General features: G+C 50.2%; 1 protein-coding gene across 4 annotated transcripts in view; it reads left to right on the top strand.

Moving 5' to 3' along the window:
• ARHGAP35 (Rho GTPase activating protein 35) overlaps positions 1 to 20,158 on the top strand; it is a 124,478-nt gene extending 104,320 nt beyond the window's left edge. For all 4 annotated transcript variants that reach the window (XM_081275417.1, XM_081275418.1, XM_081275420.1 and 1 more), the window contains 4 exons: positions 6,855 to 6,932; positions 8,492 to 8,623; positions 14,630 to 14,735; positions 15,934 to 20,158. In XM_081275417.1, the coding sequence (XP_081131543.1) occupies positions 6,855 to 6,932; positions 8,492 to 8,623; positions 14,630 to 14,735; positions 15,934 to 16,291 (674 nt within the window). In that variant the 3' untranslated portion in view covers positions 16,292 to 20,158. The remainder of the gene's footprint in view (positions 1 to 6,854; positions 6,933 to 8,491; positions 8,624 to 14,629; positions 14,736 to 15,933) is intronic.
• The last annotated feature ends 829 nt before the right edge of the window (positions 20,159 to 20,987 follow it).

Below are 20,987 nucleotides of genomic sequence, written 5' to 3'. Positions count from 1 at the left end.
TTTTTTTTTTTTTTTAGGGGGTGGGTACCAGGGATTGAGCTCAGGGGCACTCAACCACTGAGTCACATCCCTAGCCCTTTTTTTGTATTTTCTTTAGAGACAGGGTCTCACTGAGTTGCTTAGCGCCTGCAGCTAGCTTTGAACTGGCGATCCTCCTGTCTCAGCCTCCTGAGCTGCTGAGATTACAGGCATGCACCACTGCACCCGGCCATCTAAGCCTTTTGTGGGGTCACCAAAGTAATTTTAAGACCAAGTCTGATAGCTCTGTAAAGGACTTATCTGACATGTGTGTTGCTAAGCATGTATTTATTGAGAGCTTGTTTGGAGATTCTAGCAGGGGAGCACAGCTACTTGAATACCCTTGACTGAAGACCTCTGTCAGAGAAGGTTGCCGTCTTCAGAGTACACAGCTTTGGGAGGGATGCACATGGAGTGGTGAGAGAGGAAATAGACACACACCTAGCCAGCCAGATTGGCCGAATGAACCCTGGCAATCAATGGAGTGACAGATGTTGCAGATATTTATTGAAAGACAGAATAGACCTTTTTGCTTTTATCTACTACTTTTTAAATTTTTTATGAAAGTCATACGTGACTGTGGTTAAAAGATTAAGTGATACCTAAGAAACTTGGCTTAGATGTAAAAAGCAGCAGCTTTAATACTTCTTAGAAATGTCCTAAAGTATCTGATATCCATTTGTATTGCCCCTGGGTTTTATTGACTCATGGAATTTAGGAGTCAGAGAGACCTTAGAAACCTGGCTACCTTCTAGAGTGGCAGGTCCCGACTGGCCAGCAGCCACAACAGCACCAAGGATAGTGTTAAAAATGCAGATGTTTGGGCTTCACTTGAAACTGATGGAATCTGGGACTGTAGAGCCTGTACTGTAACAGGCCCCCAGCTGCTTCTGATGCATGCTTAATTTTGAGACCTAGTGACATAAAATGAAATAGAAGACTGCAAGCTCTATAAAGTTCAGATCACATCTTGTCTGACCTTGTGCATGGTACTTCACTCTTAGCCTCAGCATTCCCATCTCACCATGGGAGTAGTTGGAACCTCTCTTATAGGGCGCGGTGAGAGCTTGGCATAGTATGCATTCGGTGCATGGTTTCTGATGGCGAGTCTTGTTAGGAGCTGTCTTCTGGGCTAGACACCAGCATCCCAGTCAGATGGTTATGCAGTGCAGGAGGTCAAAAGCTCTGGCTTATTCTAATAAATAACATCTGTAGCTATTTTTTTTTTTAAAGAGAGAGTGAGAGAGGAGAGAGAGAGAGAGAATTTTTAATATTTATTTTTTAGTTCTCCGCGGACACAACATCCTTGTTGGTATGTGGTGCTGAGGATCGAACCCGGGCCGCACGCATGCCAGGCGAGCGCGCTACCGCTTGAGCCACATCCCCAGCCCACATCTGTAGCTATTAATAGTTATCTTTATATTGAGAGAATATTTGTCATTCTGTAATTTCTATTCTACTCGTTAACTCTGTTCCGTTGAGCCACTGAAACAAGACTGTTCTACATGGCAGTCATTCAGATATTTGAAAATAGTGACCTTGCCCATTCTGAACTTTTTCTTGTTTTAGTCCCGAAGATTAACTTAAACATAGAAGACATTGGAAACCAGTAAAAAAAAAAAAAAGTTTTTTAAAAACAGAAAAGAGGGCTGGGTTTGTGGCTCAGTGGTAGAGCGCTTGCTTGCCTAGCACGTTGAGTCACTGGGTTCGATCCTTAGCACCACATAAAAAATATATTGTGTCTATCTACAGTTAAAAAATAAATTTTTTTTAAAGTTAAAAAATAAAATGAAGGAAAAAGGCCTATAGATGGGGCTGCACTTTAGTGAAGTGAGGAGTGCATCTGTGGTGAGTCCTCGTGGGGAGGGATGCCTCTGAAATTAAGGTTGATGCTTTCTCGGATGGATTGAGAGTCTGGGGGCTGGGGATGTGGCTCAAGCGGTAGCGCGCCCACCTGGCATGCATGCGGCCTGGGTTCGATCCTCAGCACCACATACAAAGATGTTGTGTCGGCCGATAACTAAAAAATAAATTTGGGCTGGGGATGTGGCTCAAGCGGTAGCGCGCTCGCCTTGCATGCGTGCGGCCCGGGTTCGATCCTCAGCACCACATACAAAGATGTTGTGTCCTCCGAGAACTAAAAAGTAAATATTAAAAATTCTCTCTCGGGCTGGGGATGTGGCTCAAGCGGTAGCGCGCTCGCCTGGCATGCGTGTGGCCCGGGTTCGATCCTCAGCACCACATACCAACAAGGATGTTGTGTCCGCCGATAACTAAAAAATAAAATATTAAAATTCTCTCTATCTCTCTCTCTCTATCTCTCTCGCTCTCTCTTTAAAAAAAAAAAAAAAGAGAGAGAGTCTGGACTAGGCATCGTGTGTGCACGTCACTATTAGTAAGAAATCTGCTCCAAGCCTCTTGTTCTTCTCCTGCTCTGGTCTCGGGCCCCTTGACACACTGCCCTGCTCTGTCCAGCATCCTGGTTCTCACCTGTGTGCCTGCCCTGTACACACTTGAGCCTTCATGGTATTCACGTTCTACTCGCAGTTTTGTTTTGTTTTTGTTTTAATTGATGTCTAATTAGTAGTTGTGATATATCATACTAGCCAAGCTAATGATACCTTTCCTAAATTATGCTGTAGTGTTGAATGTGACAGTAGCAGAATTGCTATTTTAAAATGAGATTTTATAAAATAAACAAATACCCAGATTACAGGAAATACTAAGTTGATGATTAATGCAATGGGGCTGCTGCTCTTGTGCTTTTAAATGCTTGCATTTTTGTGAGATTCATCTACTGAGATGTCAGCAGGCCCAGCACCTCTGATCATTGCCAGATAGCTAATTTGCTGTTTGTCTTCTGCCTTCTGATGCTGAAGTAGGTGGCTTTAGGAGAACTTGCAGAGGGATTCCTGTCCATGTGAAGGGTCCAGGTTGCCCAAAGACGTGAGTGGCCCAAGACTGTCAGATCTGTAGTGCAGGGAGTGCCCCTCCACTGGGATTTGGGAATGGTGACATTGCTATACCATCAGAGACATTTTAAGCTCCTGCCATTTGTGCCTTTTTTTTCCTGTCTCCCAAATTAGAGAGGGTTGATATTCAGGGAAAGGGAAGAGAACTTAGAACATAGTTTTTGTTTGTTTTCAAATGCAGGAGTGAAAACTTCAGGCTACTGATGGGGCTGGCCCAGAATGTGGTAATTCTGTGTAAACCTAAGATGTGAAATGGGGAGGAAGTTTAAATGCGTCTGCGGGTAGTTTTAAAAAGCCACTGAGGAAATAGTCTATGGTAAAATAACAGATTCAAGGGATGGGAAATGGGGTCCTGCTGACAGTAGGAAACATACTGTCTCAAAAGCCATGCAGAATGCTCAGGGCCCCTGGGCTTTTTTGCTCAAGTATGGTACTTTTGGGGAGACTATGGCCTGGACCCTAGCCTGATGGGGTGTAGTGAGGCAGCATGCGCCTCAGCCAATTGGCTTCTGGAGCAGTGTGAAGACAGGAGTGTGGCAGAAGCCCTGGTCTCTGTCAGCCTCCCTGGGGGCCAGGATTTCACCCTTGTTTCTGAACTTGGGCTGTTCTCAGCTGTATTCTCTCCCCAGCCAGTATCTCCTCCCAGGAGGTGTGGAGGACTAAGTGGCGTCATGACACATGAGTAAACAAGCGAATGGCGGGTGCAGGAGTGTTTTGCTCAGCACACAGCACAGCACAGGCCCTGCTCAGGTTGGGAGAACACAGCCACAGCTGCTCCTGTGTAGATGGGTGCTGCACTCACACGGCAGAGTGTCCTTGGAGCTCGTCCATCAGCCCCCTTTTCTCTGAGATGAAAGGCCTGTCTGCACTTAGCAGTGTTAAAGCCAGAATAGCTTCTGCACCAGTGCCCTCCAGAGGTCACCTGCTGCCAGTCTGGGACCCAGACTTTTATCTTACCTGATGGCAATCATTATAGTGGCAACTGACATCGAGACACTGGGCCCTCAGGAGCCTGACTGACTTCAGGACCTGGTCCTCCCATCGGTGCCCTTTCAGCAAGCCAGCATGGTCTTCACAAGGGACCTAGAGTTTCTTCCTTGTTTTTCACAGTGATGTTGCTCTTCTTTAGATTTGTGACCTTAGTATGAACAGCAGACTTTACTTCCCTGGACAGGGAGAATGGACTCAGTAGAGAATGCTCGGAATCCACTCCAGGCTGAACAGTGTGTCCTCTGGGGGCAGAGTGGGGTTAGGGATGAATCTTTCACTTAATATTTTTATATTCAGTGTCATTTAAGTAATTGATTTTTACTATTGACTTCTTCCTTACAGCGTGTACCAGATCAGTTACACAGAATTAAAACATTAAAATATATATATATATACGAAGGAAAAAAACAGACTGCCTGGTATAAGAATAGGCAAAGCCATTCTAAGTGGAAAACACCATCAAAAAATGACTAATTTGGGCTGGGGTTTGGCTCAGTGGCAGAGTGCTCGCCTAATGTGTGAGGCCCTGGGTTCGATCCTCAGCACCACATAAAAATAAAATAAAGGTATTGTGTCCAACTACAACTCAAAAATAAAATTTTTTTAACAATATTTAAAAATAAAATTAAAAAAAAAAAAAAAGACTAATTTTGGCCAGGCGCAGTGTGCATGCCTGTAATCCCAGCAGCTCGGGAGGCAGAGGCAAGAAGATTACAAGTTCAAAGCCAGTCTCAGCAATTTAGTGAGTCGCTAAGCAACTCAGTGAGACCCTGTCTCTAAATAAAATTTAAAATAGGGCTGGGAATGTGGCTCAGTAGTTGAGTGCCCCTGGGTTCAATCTCTAGTACCCAACCCCCTCAAAAAAGACTAATCTTAAAAACTTAAATTTTTTTTTAAATTATATACTACTTAAAATTTAACAAAATTAGAGCCAGGCATAGAAGCACATACCTGTAATCCCAGCAACTCAGGAGTTCAAGTTCAAGTTGAATCTCATCAATTTAGCAAGACTCTGTCTCAAAATAAAAAGGGCCAGCTCTCGGGCTGGAGTTGAGGGTCAGAGGTAGAGTACTCGCCTAGCACGTGCGAGGCCCTGGGTTGAATCCTTAGTACCACATATAAATAAAATAAAGATACTATGTTCAACTACAACTAAAAAACAAATATTAAAAAAAAAGTTGGGGTTGGGCTGGGGATGTGGCTCAAGCTATAACACGCTCGCCTGGCATGCGCGGGGCGCTAAGTTCGATTCTCAGCACCACATAAAAATAAAGATGTTGTGTCCACTGAAAACTGAAAAATAAATATTAAAAAATTCTCTCTCCTCTCTATTAAAAAAAAAATGGGGGCAGCTCTGACTCAGTGTCAGGGCATCCCTGGGTTCAATCCCCAGAACCCAAATAACAATAATTAAAAAAAAAAAAACAGTTACTTGGTATTCAAAGAGTTTTTGCTGGTACAAAATAAGAAGCATTTCATTAGGAAAATTAACAAGAACATAAATAGCAAATTCACATAGTAAGGAATATATCTTTCCAAGATTCTATAATCTTACACATCGAGAAACAATTGTGGGGGCCATGAGTGTAGCTTATACTTCAGCATTTTCAGAATCATGTTATATGGCATTCTTTTTGTTTTGTGTTTTGTTTTTGCATTGTTAGGGTTCAAACCCAGGGCCTTGAGCATGCTAGGCAGGTGCCCTACCACTGACCCATACTCCCAGCCCCTAAGGATCCTGTTGTAAAAGTATAACATTTATTGATAAAAGTAAGTTCACAGACAGGGTGCAGTGTCACACACCTGTAATCCCAACTACTCAGGAGGCTGAGGCAGGAAGATTGAAAGTTTGAGGCCAGCCTTGAGCAATTGAGTGAGACCTTCAGTAACATAGCAAGATGCCATCTCAAAATAAAAACTTAGAAGGGCTGGGGAGATAACTGAGCAGTGAGTAGCACACCCCTGGGTTCAATTCTCAGTACTGAAAAAATAAAAGTTCACAGTATACTTTGTAAGTGAAAACAGTGGATTAAAATATAGTATTATATTCATTTTTAAAAATGAAAAATTCAAGACTATACATCAAAATAAAAATTGCCGGGGCTGGGGATGTGGCTCAAGCGGTAGCGCGCTCGCCTGGCGTGCGTGCGGCCCGGGTTCGATCCTCAGCACCACATACCAACAAAGATGTTGTGTCCGCCAAGAACTAAGAAAAAATAAATAAAAATTAAAATTCTATCTCTCTCTCTCTGTCCCCCTCTCTCTCTCTCATTCTCTCTTTAAAAAATAAAAAATAAAAAATAAATAAAAATTGCCTTCAGCCACTTCTGTTATTTTAAATATACTTCTATTCTATTTTTACAAAAAAAAAAAACAAATATTTTACTTAATGAATTGATTGAAGTATTGGGGATTGAACCCAGGGACTGTTTACCACAGAGCTCTATCCCAGCTTTTTTTTTTTTTTTTTTTTTTTCTTTTTTTTTTTTTTTTTTTTTCTTATTTTGAGACAGAGTCTCATTAAGTTGGCCAGGCTGTTCTTAACTTGTGATCTTCCTGCTTCAGCCTCCAAGTGTCTGAAATTACAGGTGTGCACCACTGCTGCTAGCCAAGTATTTTAAATTTTTTAACTGAAAAAAAAAATGTGAGGCACGTGGGTTGAAGCATGTAGAAAAATCAAATGAGGGCTGGGGATATAGCTCAGTTGGTAGAGTGCTTGCCTCACATGCACAAGGCCCTGGGTTCAATCCCTAGCACCACAAAAAAAAAAAAAAAAAAAAAAAGAAGAAGAAGAAGAATCAAATGAAAAAAAACATGCTTCACCCTGTTCCTCCTGACATGCTCATAGACCCCTGCTTGTTCATGTCTCCTCAGGTCTGAGCACTGAAGGCATCTACCGGGTCAGTGGGAACAAGTCAGAGATGGAGAGTCTGCAGAGACAGTTTGATCAAGGTAAGTCACAGCTGGACTGCCAGTGGGGCCTGGGCCTCCAGACACTCCTGCCACCCATCTACCCAAAGCCAGCCAAGAAGTACTGGCTCAGGGACCGAGAAAAAGATCCCATGGGGACCAGACCTGTCAGCAAACCAAAGCACACCCCTGCCCAGCTGAGCCAGACTAGCCACCCTCATCACCATCCACAGACACTGTTCAGGTTGCTTGTTTCTCCTGAAGAGAGAGCCTTGCCTCCCTTGGCTGGGCAGGGTGATCACAGCAGGTGGAGATGAGGCTGTGAGCCTCAACCACAGCTGCCTTCACAAAGGCCCTGTGTGAGAGAATGCAGAGATGTTTTAGGATGAGCTGAGCCTTAGGCCCAGACTCCCAAAGTAGAACTCTCAAGAGTCATACTAGCTCTTGGCGAGACCTGGGACACACTAGTATAGTCATCCATTGCTTCTGAAAAATGCATCCTTAGCTCAGGAGGTGGATGCAAGAGGATTTCGAGTTCACAGCCAGCCCCAGCAATTTATTGAGGTGATAAGCAACTCAGTGAGACCCTGTCTCTAATAAAATATAAAATAGAGCTAGGGATGTGACTCAGTGGTGAATGCCCCTTATTCAATCCCCGATACCCCCACCCAAAAAATTAAAAAAAGCATCCTTAGGCAATTTTGTCATTGGGCAAACATAACAGAGTACACTTACACAGCCTGACAGCTACTAGGTAGGTAGAGACACTGACTCATGGGATCACTGTTGGTAACATTCAATCTACTGTTAACTGGAAAAGGTGGTGGTGCCAGGCACGGTAGTGCACACCTGTAATCCCAGTGGCTCAGGAGGCTGGAGCGGGATGATCAGGAGTTCAAAATCAGCCTCAGCAATTTAGCAAGGCCCTAAGCAGCTCAGTGAGACCCTGTCTCTAAATAAAATATTAAAAAGGGCTGGGGGTGGCGCCTAACTGTACAGCATGAGTCCGAACAGCTGACAGCTCCCCAGAATGGTCACCACAACATCCATCAGCAGATGGTATCTGCAGAGAAGCAGGCAGTGAAGTATGTCAAGAGAAGGAAAATGAGAGAAGCGGCCAGTGGTACCACAGAAGGCAGGAGCCAGAGGAAGAAAAATGTGGACTCACCTCTCCCCCATAGAGGACAGAGAAGGAGACGGCCTTCTCGCAGCAAGCCAGCCTCTCAGCAGAGCCCCTTTTGATCCTGGGAGGGAGGGAAGTGAGGAAAGACAGCACCACTTCACAGCTAGACAAGGGGAGGAAAGTGGCACAGAAAACCAGGGTGCAGGAGTGCGATTCCCCTTCCCAGTGGGTGGAGGTGAGTTCAGCCCAGCAACCTGGGAAAGAGGCGTTGGCTCTCATATGCCCGTGGACCTCGGGCTCTTTTTCAGCAGGACCCATGGATGTCGCCTCCTTCCCAGTCTGTGCTAACCCTAATCCCTGCCCAGACTCCTGGCGAGCCCTGGGCAGAATCCCCAAGACCTCAAGCTTCTCTAGCCTCTCCCAAACCTTCAGTCTCCCTGTTGCTTCTGCCTAGCCTCACTGTCTGACTTCCTTTCAGACCACAATCTGGACCTGGCAGAGAAAGACTTCACGGTGAACACTGTGGCAGGCGCCATGAAGAGCTTCTTCTCAGAACTGCCAGACCCCCTGGTCCCCTACAATATGCAGATCGACTTGGTGGAGGCGCACAGTGAGTACTGCACCACGTGTGGCCCTGGGGCTAGGCCACGCAGACCCTATGGGTAGAGTGCAGGGAGCAGCGCTGTAGGGACGGTCCTGCCTTCAGAATGGACACTCTGGTTCTTGGAGCTGAGTTTTGAAGGACAGAAGGAAAGGAAAGATACCACTAGAGGGACCTCAGATTGGTCCCCTCTTCTGTAAACCATAGGTGCTCATGTGAGTGTTGTACCAAGAGAGCTGCAGATTCCCCCAAAACTGTTAAGTGCATGGTTTTGTTATTTGACTTGCACTGAATCCCTGCTCCTTTGCTTGTGGCCGACTTAACCCTACCTGTGCCTTAGTTTGGTCCTGCTATTCCTGCCCCTACGGCTGGTGAAGTGAGATGTGGAGATACCTGGAGGCAAGGATGTGAAAAAAAGCCCTGTCTTGATTTCCTTTCCCCTTTGTTCCTCTTCTCCTGCCTCTCAGGTCACAAAGTTAACATGGTCTGGAGCCATACAGCCTCTTAGGAAGACCCTTTTAGAGGAAAAGGGTCACCTTCAGTGGCCCTGGCCAGAGCCTCACTTAGCACTGTAGCACACGAGCACCTGTGTTTTTGTTTGGTTGGTTGGCTTTGTGTTTCATGGTATGTGGGGATTGAACTCGGGGGTGCTCTACCACTGAGCTACACTCCCTAGCCCTTTATTTTTTGAGACGGAGTCTCATTGAGTTGTGAAGCCTGGACTTGAATTTTCTGTTTTCCTGCCTCAACCTCCTGAGTTTATGGGATTCCAGGCATGTGCCACTATGCCCAGAGCCCCTCTGGTTTTCATAGCAGTCTCTGGGTACCGTCTTGCCTGCCCTGTCATCTGTTGCTGCCTTGGCCTGCCTTTCTGTGGAACTGTCTGTCCACAAGGTGGGGACTTCTCACCAGCCCACTTTGCCTGGGCTTTGTGCAGTGCCATGGAGGGGCCCTGACCTCAGAGCTTCCCACCACCTGGCACTTAACTCTCTTTTTTAGCCAAAGGCAATCTTCCTACTTTGCCCCTTCAGCGGACCAAGACCCAGAAGCAGCATTGCTGGGCAGCTGCAGAAAGTGCAGTATCTTTTCCAGCTGTCAGTGACAGGGTGGGAAGAGGAAAGGCACGCTTCTCAAGGTCTGGACATGAGTCTAATCTTGTCACTGCCCAAGGGACTTTTGAACAAGTTTACTCACAAGACTGGTGACATGAGCAGAAAGAACTCTTAGAGGTTGTAGATAACGTAGCTCTGAGTCCTGTGTCCTGGACTCTTCTAAAGGAAGCAGGTACTGATCCAGGCACAGTGGCAAACTCCTGTAATCTCAATGACTCCAGAAGCTGAGGTCAGAGAATTGAAAGTTCAAGGCCAACTTCAGCAACTTAGCAAAACCCTGTCTCAAAAAATAAAAAAAGGGCTGGGGAGGTAGCTCCGTGGTAAAGGGCCTCTGGGTTAAATCCCCAGTACAAAAAAAAAAAAAAAAAAAAAAAAGCAGGTGCTAAGAAAGTCCCTTCCCAGCCTGCAGAGGCTGCTATGCTATGCGGCCCTGTGCCACTTTTCCATGGCCTGCATTTCTTGTAGTGTTTGTTTCTACAGCCTGGGTGCCACATTGGCCTTGTTCTGCCCCCACTCCATCCTCTGGAGTAGTCACAGCTCCTAACTGTCTTGCAGCCCACCAGGGAGCAGGCAGCACATACTTCTTATGGGACTCTCAGAGGGTTGCCTGGTGAAGACAGGAGACAGGGTTTCTCAGGGAAGTTAGTCCTTCTCCAGCAGGTTCCTGGCTGGCCCAGGGGTGAAAGGTATAGGAAATCTCTCTCTGAGCTGGGCAAGGTAGCCATTCTAGTAATTTGGGAGGCTGAGGCTGAGGATTGCAAGTTTGAGGCCAACCTGGGCAACAGCCAGATCCTGTTGCAAAAAATATATAATTAAAATAATAATTTTTTTAAAGAACTCTATAGAGCCAGCTCTCCTTCAACCTAAGCTTATCTCTGAGTGGAAGTTAGAGGAGGAGCACACAGCCTTCTGGAAGCCAGGATTCCTCTCTGCATTTGTCTTGACTTGGCGCCATCTAGAGGCGGATCAGATCCTGACACCCAACAGAATGCTATTGTTTCCTGGTGAACTGCTGGCATAGCACCTTCTTGTCTGGGGAGGGGCAGGAGAAGAGGGGGTTGATAGGGAATCACTGGCCCTTCCTAAGCACCTCCAGTGCTACTGCCGGGAGGAGGCTACTGCTGCTTCTGCAGCTGCCTGGAAAAGGGTGGAGGCTCGCAGCTTCCTCTCCCATTGTGAGTTTCCTGTGCCCCACACCAGTCAGCTGGTTCCTCCGTTGTCTTGAACCTGGAAGAAGGGGTAGGGGAGGAGTGGATCCCTCTCGCAGCCAAAGCAATTGAGAGAAAGTGGGGCTCTGTATGTTGGTGGTAGTTGTTACTGAGCCAGAGGTATCAGGCAGAGCAAAAGTTAGTGTCAAGGAACAGTAAGGAACAAAATTGCCCTGCCCCAAAGTAGCTATTTCCAGAATGGCTGGGTTTCCATGGCAACATCAACTTGACCAGCTCTTTCCACTTAATGCCTCAGAGCAGCTGTGCCTGTGTTCAGGTGGACCTGGTTTCAGATCCCATCACAACAGAGATCAGGGTCACTGTACAATTGGTCTGTTAATGCCAGAACTTTTGAACATTGTTGAAAATGTGCCCACAAAGTGAAGATTTTTGTGATTATTCACCAGTTATCTTCTACCATGGTCGAGGTGGTATGTGGGAGATTTAGAAATGAACTTCAGCCAGAGCTCACAGAAGATGCGGTGTGCTTGCGGTATGCCTGACCTGGCTGCCAGGCCTGATAGCCCTTAGCATTTGAGGCAGATGGTATTATATCTCCCATTTCACAGAGGAGGACACTAAGGCTATCAGAGGTGATGCTCCTTGGCTTAAGGCTCAGAGTCATACTGCTACTGACTGGCAGGCTCTTTAATCCATGCCCTCCCTGGAGACCCACTGAAGGTCCCTACAGACAGAATGAATCGAGCTGAGCTCGATAGAGTACGCCGAACACTGTGCGGGGGGCGGCCACACGGCAGAGGTATCTTCTGAACTGTGGTTTCAGGTAGGAACAGGATTCCAGGAGGCAGAGAAGGCAGCTTTATATTGCCATCTCTTGTCCTCTCATGTGTCACCTGCCAAGAACATAGGTGTCCTCAGTCTTGTCCTTTTCTCCTCACAATACCCCCTCCTCATTCAGGCTCCCTCTAGTCCATCCAGTCCCAGTAAACCTTGTCTTAGGGCATTTGTGTTGGCAGGGGTCCTAGAGCTGACTCCATCTCAGGCCAGAGTGTCTGAGCTAAGGACCTGCAGTTCCAAGGTCCTCAGCCCTCAAAACCTGCTCATAAAATCAGTCTGTCTCAGTCTAGGAGGAAGGCCAGTAGCTTTCATCAGATTGTCAAAGGGAAGTGGCTCAGAGTACTGGCTTATTATGTTTACCCTTCCTATTTGACAGGTGAGGCAAGAGATAACAAACCACTCACTGTCAAGGTCACAAGCAGACAGGTCCTGCCACCTTTGGGGCTCTCGTTCCTATACTGCCTTGTGACACTGCTGATTCTGGGACCTTACCTTTCTCTTGTCTCTCCAGATAGATGCTTAGGGGCATGGTGCTCCTCACTGCCGAGCACAGGCTGATTAATTTCACAGATACACATATGCACCAGGCTGGGTATTTTCAGGGACAGATGGCAGTAGACAGACATTATGCAGTCCCTGCCTCAGTGGGGAGGGGCAGGAGACACTGAACAGCATGTCATAAGATCATGCCCACAGGACAGCCTGGCCCTGGGGTCTACCACCTGGCAGAAGGGGAGTTGCACACCTCCTGTGTTATATGTATCACTAGGCCTATGACCTTGATCCAGGCCTTTTCCTTTTCTCCTGATGCAGGTGTACAAGGTGTTCTGAGACTATCAGCTCCAGGTACTGAGTCAGCAGGAACAGATCTAAGCTTACAGCTCAATTGGTGACCAGGGTGCCAAACACAGCAAGCAGCCAAGCAGGGACATTGAGATTGGATCCATGCCACCAATTTAGAGACGTTGCCAGTTTTGTATCATCTTGAGAGCTGGTTTCTCTTTATTGTGAGAGATGTCTCTAAGGTCCCTGGTGGCCTCTCCTGTCCTTTGTTCTTCCTCATGAGTTCTTGGAGTCTCAGCTACTTTCAGTTGCCTACTCTATGCCCCAGACATGTCTTGGCTCAGCCGACCCCACAGTGAGCTTTCTTGCTATCTACAGGAGGCCTGCTCATGTGGGGCCCCCATCACTTTCCTTTTTGATGGAATTAATGACAGCAGAGGCACGACAGGGAACCCAGAACAGATGGCTGACCTGGGAGAGGAGCCTGGTACAATGCTCAGCTGCCCTGGCACCAGTGTTGTGGCTTTTATGACCACTTGAGCAGTCTTCTGGACCACCACGGGTGTAGCCCAGCTTCACCTTCCACTGAGGCATTGATGAGGGCTGCAGGGAGAGCTGCTGGGAATTCTGCAGCAGGTTCCCGCACTGTCCCAAGCGAGAGGCCACTGGTGTCTTTTCTATGTGAAGAGGCTGCTGGTCTGAGCCTGCAGTGATCCCACTCCCTGAGAGCCTCTGCCAGGGTCTTGCCATGCAACTGGTGGGAGGGGAAAGGACACACAGGCTAGTGACTATCAGGGCCCTTCTCAGGTTCCTGGCTGAAGTGCTGCTGAGGGGGCTGGGCTTCCATCACCACCATCACAGGTCACCGGAGTTATCAGAGCAGGCTCCATAATCACCCCAAGGAACAAAGAAGGGAAACACCCATCCTTGCTGCTCCCTGGGGAGGAAGGACAGGGGGTATCCACATGGTGGCCTGGCCAGCCCCACTTCCTGACTCAGCTCTTCTGTGAAGGTGCCATAAGTGCTTGATTAAAACAAACACAGCTGTGTTTGTGTCGTGCAGGCACCTACAGAGAGACCTGTGCGCACTGGCATCTGGAAGGGGCGTGATTATTTTATCAAATGAAACCTGGAGTTGTGCAAGTGCTTCCTCTGTCCCTGCTTGTTTGTTTGTTTGTTTGTTACAGGCTTTATTGAAACATAACAGTAAAGAATTTTAAATCTCAGTCTGTAGAGTCTGTCATTGAGGTGGGAACTTCAGATAAATGTTACAGAGAAATGAAGCCTCACCAGCCAAGGTGGAGCAGGCCCCTTCAGGGAGGAGAGCCAGGACACCAGGGAGCCCCGTGGTCACAGCTCAGACTCTGCAGCCAGTTGGTCAGGCTTTGATTCCCTGTCCTGTAAGCTCTCTGGGCTCCAGGTTCCTCATCTTGAAATGGGGCCGAACAGTGCCCTCCTCAGGGTTGTGGGGCCAACTGCACCAGGCCTGAAGTGAACTCTGCGCTTCTTCTAGGGCTGCTTGTTTTTCCTGTCCAGGACGTGAGGGCTGCACAATGGGCAGAGTGTGGTGGCAGTGGGGGAGGAGGGTACAGAGTCGCTCTGAGCTGCATGAAGCTCCCCACTGCTGCCATCCGCTCCTCCAGCAGGGCAGTGGATAGAGGCATTCTGTGTCTCCAGGGAGGACAGAGACCTGGTCTTGTGACAGATTCCCTTCGTAGACAGCCTGTTGGCGTGGGTGGGTCGCAGCGCTCGTCTGGTCAGGAAGCGAGCAGCCTTTCTGCATCAGGGTGCCTGTCTCCAAGGGCAACCAGAGGAGCAAAAGAATGGTGTTCTTTATGGTAGAGTCTCTGGATGGTTGCTTCTTGGGTGGTGGGGGCCAGGAAGCCCCAGGCACATAATACTGCCCTTCAGCAGGGGGCTGGGACACAGGTGGGCCTGGCCCTGGGGCTCAGGCAGGCCTTGTGACAGCCCCAGGTGCCCTCAGAGAAGGCCCGCTGCACAGTGTGCCCTGATGTGCCGCCAGCCCACAACTTCCATCACTTCCCTAGCTCTGCCTTGAGCCACTGAACACCCACCAGCCTTGGCCATGAAAGTCTTTGATTTTCTTTCCTCAGAGATCAACGACCGGGAGCAGAAATTACACGCCCTTAAGGAGGTATTAAAGAAATTCCCAAAGGAAAACCATGAAGTCTTCAAATACGTCATCTCTCACCTAAACAAGTAGGTTGCAGGACTTTCTGGCTTTTTTTTTTTTTCTCCCTCTGAAAAATTGACAGCCACCTAGGCCCCGTGGCACACACCTGTCACACCAGTGGAAGGCTGAGGTAGGAGGATAGATAGCAAGTTCTAGGCCAGCCCTATCTCAAAAAATAAACAGCCAGGTACATGCCTGTAATCCTAGCAGCTCCGGAGATTGGGCAGGAGGATTGTGAGTTCAGAGTCAGCCCAGCAACTTAGCAAGACCCTAAGCAGCTCAGTGAGACCCTATATCTAGATAAAATATGAAAAAGGGCTGGGGATGTGGCTCAGTGGTTAAGTGCCTCTGGGTTTCTATTCCTGGTACCAAAAAAAAAAGTGGGGAGATGGACAGCCAGGTTAGTTAACAGTAGAACAAGGCCTACATCCTCATCCTGGCTGAAAGGTCGGGCCCCAGCCTGCCATGCTGCTGTTTAGCCTCCCCCACAGGAATAGCTGACTCTGTCCAGGAGAAGCCCACATGGCCCCAGCTGGTGGGAGGGGAAGGGCCTTGATAGTCACTGGCCTGAGTGTCCTTTCCCCTCCCACCAGGTGCATGGCATGTGGGCTTCTCCTGGACAGAGTCGGGCCCCACACCAGACTGTGCCCTTGGCTTTGACTGGACTTGAGGGCATCCACCTCCTCTTAACTAGCAGGAGGGAAGGTTCTCTGGTGCACACTGGTACCCCAAGAGATCTGCCCCTAGAAACCTCCCAGAGTCCATCTCCAGCTTCCGAATTTCCCAGCTGGTGTGTGACAGGACGCTGTTCAGAAGGGCTGCGCCACAAGAAGAGCAGACCCCAGTGGAGGGAGTGTGGCCGCTGCAGTCAGGAAGGCTGTCTAACTGTCCCCAGATGCGTTCACATACAAGAATAGGTTTGTTGGTATGTTATGGAGCTCTGGCTTGGGACCACAGAGATCTCTCTGCACAGCCAGAGCACCATCACCCACTTGGTTGTCTGGTGAGTTGGTCCCTGAGGGTTCTATCCACCCCCCAGGGTTTGGAAGGTGCCTGTGGGCCAGGGCTTTCACTCTTCCTCGCCTGTGGCAGCCTTCCATGCTCGCCACAGGAGCCCCTGGAGCAAGAGGAGCAGGCACGGAAAGCCAAGGCAGTCCCGGGTTCTCAGTGGTTGGGCCCAGTGACAGTGGGTCACTCTGACTGTGGGTTTGGTGTCACCTGCAGAGTCAGCCACAACAACAAGGTGAACCTCATGACCAGCGAGAACCTCTCCATCTGCTTCTGGCCCACCTTGATGAGGCCCGACTTCAGCACCATGGACGCGCTCACGGCCACACGCACCTACCAGACAATCATCGAGCTCTTCATCCAGCAGTGCCCCTTCTTCTTCTACAACCGCCCCATCAGCGAGCCCCCAGGTGCCGTGCCCAGCTCCCCCTCGGCTGTGGCTGCCACCGTCCCCTTCCTCACCTCCACGCCTGTCACCAGTCAGCCATCACCCCCCCAGTCACCACCACCCACCCCACAGTCCCCCATGCAGCCACTGCTCCCCTCCCAGCTTCAAGCCGAACACACGTTGTGAGCCATCAGGGCCTGGGGCAACGGGGAACTGGTCTTCTCTTAAACAGCATGGCACTCAGCCTTGAACACAACCACAGCTACTGGGGCAGGGGCCAAAGCCAAGTGCCCCTCTTCCCTGTCAATTCTCAAGACCTCAGCTCGGGGACCAGCTCGTGTCCTCTACAAGCTAGGCTGTCAGGCACCCAAGCCCAGCAGCAGCAGTGGGGCCCTGCCCTTCGACTCGGACCACTTTGATGACTGACCTAGTCAGGCAGCAGCCCCAAGTGCTCTTCCGCTGCTCCCTGGACCACCTCGCCCAGCTGTGCACACCAGCCTCAGGGTGTCTCCCTGCTTGTGCAGACCCCATTACTGGGCCAGAACCCTGGCCTCTGCCAGGGGAGGACGTTCTGAATGCAGGCCTGCCCCGGGCAGGGCTGACACCCCTTTTGTCTCTTCCCACCTTCATTGTCTGCCCACACATACCTGCCCTGGGGGTCCTCAGGAACATGTAGGTCCCAGTTCTGCCAACCCAAGGTACATATGGGGGCATCTGCCCAGCGGATGAGAACCAGGGGAGGATAGCTTTGTGCCTGGACCGAAGAGAGTGTGACTTCTCCATCCCCAGATCCCCGCTTCACAGGCTTCTGGACACACCTGTAGGAACACTGGAAGAGGGTGAAGGCTCCGCCCACGAGTCAACCGCAGGAGGAAGAAACCGCAGACCTCGAGATTCCACTGTCTTCCACCTCTGCGGGCAGGTGGACAGATGGAGGTGGCCCCGAAGGCTCAGAGCAAAATAAGGATGTCTGGAGCAGAGGCCTGTGAGCCTTTTGGGTCCCACTTAGGTCCTTTCAGCAGATCCCCTCTCCCCAAGAAGGTTGCATCCCCTGGTGGGAGAGCTGCAGGTGGGACCAGCCTGGCCCAGCTGCCAACACACTACACTGCTAAGGAAACACTACTTGTGCACATGGGGTGAGGTGGGCACCTGGGGCCTGGGTTGGTGCGTTTGGTGTTAAAGTGGAATGACACCAGCAGGCGTGTCTGGGATGTGGGCAGGCAGGGTTGTCTGCTGGGGCCCTCACAAGAGCACACAGCTCAAGACACAGGCATTTTGCCTTCCTGTCATCACCACCCTGGCCCTGCCAGGTCTTTCCACCCGCCCCAAGAGCCATTTCCACCCCCTACCTCTACTGGAAAGGCCACTACCCTATCCCCCAAGTTTTCATTTTCATGGTGGCATCACGGCCTCCGCAGCCCTGGGTGTAGGGGAGGGGCAGAGAGGCTCCTCACTTGTCATTGCACTTTAGAAACAGCTTTTGCATGGTAGGTTCCCAGGGCCTCCCCATCACAGGGCACCCGCACCGCACTGCACTGCAGGAGAGGCCTCCAGGTGAGCAATGCTGCCACCTGCTGGTAGAGGCGGGCACTGTGCCCACTAGGTCCTTTGGGTAAACCAGCTGTCGAGTTCTTGATGGCAAAATAAGGTGCTTAGAAACACTAAATTACCCCCAAGAGTTTTGTGACTTTACTTTTTTTTTTTTTTTTTTTCCTTTTACAGTGCTGGGGGTTAACCCAGGGCCTTGTGTCAGGCCGCTGCGCTACACCCCAGCCCATTATATTACCTAAGAACATAAAACCAAACCCAAGGTACAGACGCGTTGTGTGTGGATGCTGGGTGCTGGTTTCCTCCCCTCTAGTGGGTCTGTAACACCTGGAGCTGTAGGTCTGGGTGGCTGGAGGGGTAGTGCTGCTGGATTCGGTTGAGGCTGGTGGTCTGTCCTCTAGCCCTCCAGTCCCCACAGCCCTGAGCCCTAGGCAGATGGGGAAGAGGCTTCATTTACCCCTCTACTTTATCTACATCTTGCTCTCCCAGTTGGCTTTTCAAGGAGTTGGGGCTGCAGGGAAACCATGTTGGTGGAGTCCCTTGTTTGTACCAAGGGTAAAGGCAACCAATTCCCACACTGGCCAGCCATTTCCACAAGTTCTGCTGCTATGCTCTGTGGGGACAGGAGGGTGGCTGTGGGAGGCGCTGCCTTGCACCCTAACCCTTGCAGAAGTACCAGAAGCCAGGCTGGGGCCTCCTGCCCACTGCCCCCAGGGCACCAGAGTTGGGCAGTGGGCACTGACGCCTGCGTCCCAGGAGAGCCTGAGCGTGCAGGGAGCTACAGGTTCCCCTTGCCCTGACTCCTCAGCCTTCAAGTCCTTCTTCCCAGGACCCAGGGGATCAAGGACACTCCGTCGGGCATGGCAGTGGTGGCAGTCAGGACAGCAATCAGATCTGAAAGGGAGAGCACCTAGGGCTTCACTAGGACACGCTGGCCTTGCACAGAACCCTGCCACCCCTCCCCTGTCCAGGACCATAAGCTCTAGAACGTTCTCGCCTGGTCCCTGGGTGGGCTGCACATCATTCGGATCCGGGTGGCAGCCAGTGCTCTTGCCAAAAGCAGGAGAGCAGGCCAGCTGCCGCCCCTGGCTGTTCTTGGTGGGCATAGCCTGATGGCATCACTCTGCAGTACCCCAGGGTTGCCCTGCACAGAGACCCGGGCAGGCTGGAGGCCTGGGAACATTGGAACTCCTGACTTGTGTCACTGTTGGGCGTCTGCACTCACTCTGCGTCGCCTGCCCTTCCCATCCCTTGACATTTTAAGGAGGAGTGTGAAGGGAGCCTGCCCCTCCCCCTTGGTTTTCCCTGCTTATAAGGCTTCTGGCAGAATTTGCCTTTGCCACTGCATTTGAGGGTGACATCACTTGTAGGAGCAGCTTGCTGGCCGGAAGGTTTTGGAACAGAGCCCGCCCTCCCCAGACTAAGCTTCAGCTGCTTGTCTGTGGGACTGGGTTCCGTGGAAGCCAGTGTCCCCTTGATAGATGGTCCTAGGCCACTAGGCACCCTGGCCTCAACTCCCAAAATATGGCAGTGGGCTGGCTAGCTGCAGCATATTGTCACCAAATGTGATTTCTGCTTGTGCTGCTTCCTGTCCTGTGAGCAGAACGCTTACTGTGCAGGTGGGGGGCCAGGTCTGCTCCCCCAAAGAGTAGACCTGCTTGGGGCTGTGGGCTGTGCAGATCACAGCGTGGCAGGGGAAGCAGGAGCAGCGCTCCTCGACAGGCGGGCTTGACCGTGCGTCTGCACCTAGGGAGAAGGTGACCTCGTCACTCGAGGACCCTGGGGATGGGTGCAGGGCGGCCCCAACACCTGGCAGCCCGTTTCCCTGTGCCCCTCCTGACAGCAGCGATGCCACTTGCTATCCATGTAGTTGAGACAGGGCGTAAGTTATTGTTTGCATTTAAAAAAAATCATGTTCCCTGTGTACATTTTTTTTAAAAAAAGGAAATGTCTTGGAAATGTATGGGAATAAAACTGTTTGAAAAATTTGGAATAGTGCTGCTGCCGGCTTATTTTTCTGGTACTTGTATTTTCACATGTTAAATGACCTTTATATATGTTGAATTAACAAATATTTTGAGTTTCCTGAGAAAAACAAACATTAATGGTATTGAAATGTGTTAGTAGTCTGGCCGTGTGCCCAAAATTCTGTTTTGCAGCAAAGTGGAAACTGTATGTAAAGAAAGTATAACAATTATTTCTCGTATTTTAGGGGCTTTAACCAGGACCGCTCTAGTTGGTGTTAGGAGTGTTGCTTAATTTCCAGGCTTTTCTTTTAACAGTCGTGGGGTGTGAGGCTCCAGCCTGATTAGTGCATGGCCAGCCCTCAACAAGGCTGAGGCATCTCTGACCGAGGTGTTTTTGTTTGGTTTTGTTTTTTAAAATCATGTATTTGCTACAAAGTATTGTACTTGTCTCAATGGGAATGGTGTAAAAAACTGAAAGGCCTTATGTGATATGTATCATAGTTAATAAATCAATCTTGTAAAAAACCAAACCTAAGAGCATGAAGGGTGCCCCCAGCCCAGGGGTGGGCTGCAGCCTGGGGTCCTGCGAGTGCGGCCGTCTCTCCCACCTCGATGGCCTTTGTCGCCTGCACAGCTTCCCACTGTCACTGTCCATCACGCCCCAGTCTGGTGTGCTGGGAGGCAGACGTCAGGAGGGTCCCGGGGAAGGGAGCGGGAACGGGCCAGGGGCCCAGCCTCTCCTCTTGCCAGAGCAGGCTGCCTGTCCTTGCAGTCTGACATTGTCACCACCAGATGAGGGACAATGCCTTCAGTGGTGGTAGATGGCTGCCTCCCAAAGAAACCTCTGCCCGCAGGCTTGAGGGGCCCACTCAGCCCCGCTCCCTCCCTACCCTCACCCACCACCCAAGCAGGCCTTGGCCTCGGCCCTGCCAGTCCCTCTGCTCCATCCCAGCGCAGACCCCAGTCCAGGCTCACCTAGACGACTCCTCTCACTGCCCTCCCTGTCCTTGACCTTGCCTTTTGCCCTAACCTGGGGCAGGAACTTCATACAGGTGCCTTCCCCACGGCCACCCCAGCCCAAGCCCGTTGCAGACATGACCCTGTGGGTTGACCCAGGGCACCCCCCTCTGCAGGCAGCCACTGCCAGCAGCAGCAGCGGGCACAGGAGATGGTGCTGCCTGCTCTGGGCTTCTCAGCTGGGCAGTCGGACAAATAAATAGAGCTGCTTATTTACTGGACCCTGCACTTTGCTATCCACGTGGGACTGCGCCCCACTCAGCCTGCTCTTCCCCGCTTCCATCCAACTCCTCAGAGTCACCCCGAGGACAGGTGGCTGCAATGCCCTCCGTCCAACCTCAGCTCTCCCC

The sequence above is a fragment of the Spermophilus citellus genome, assembly GCF_964194105.1.
Source record: "Spermophilus citellus genome assembly, chromosome: 18".
NCBI classification, from domain to species: domain Eukaryota; kingdom Metazoa; phylum Chordata; class Mammalia; order Rodentia; family Sciuridae; genus Spermophilus; species Spermophilus citellus.
The sequence above is the reverse complement of the archived record's forward strand: the minus strand, read 5'-3'. Positions and strand labels throughout refer to the sequence as shown.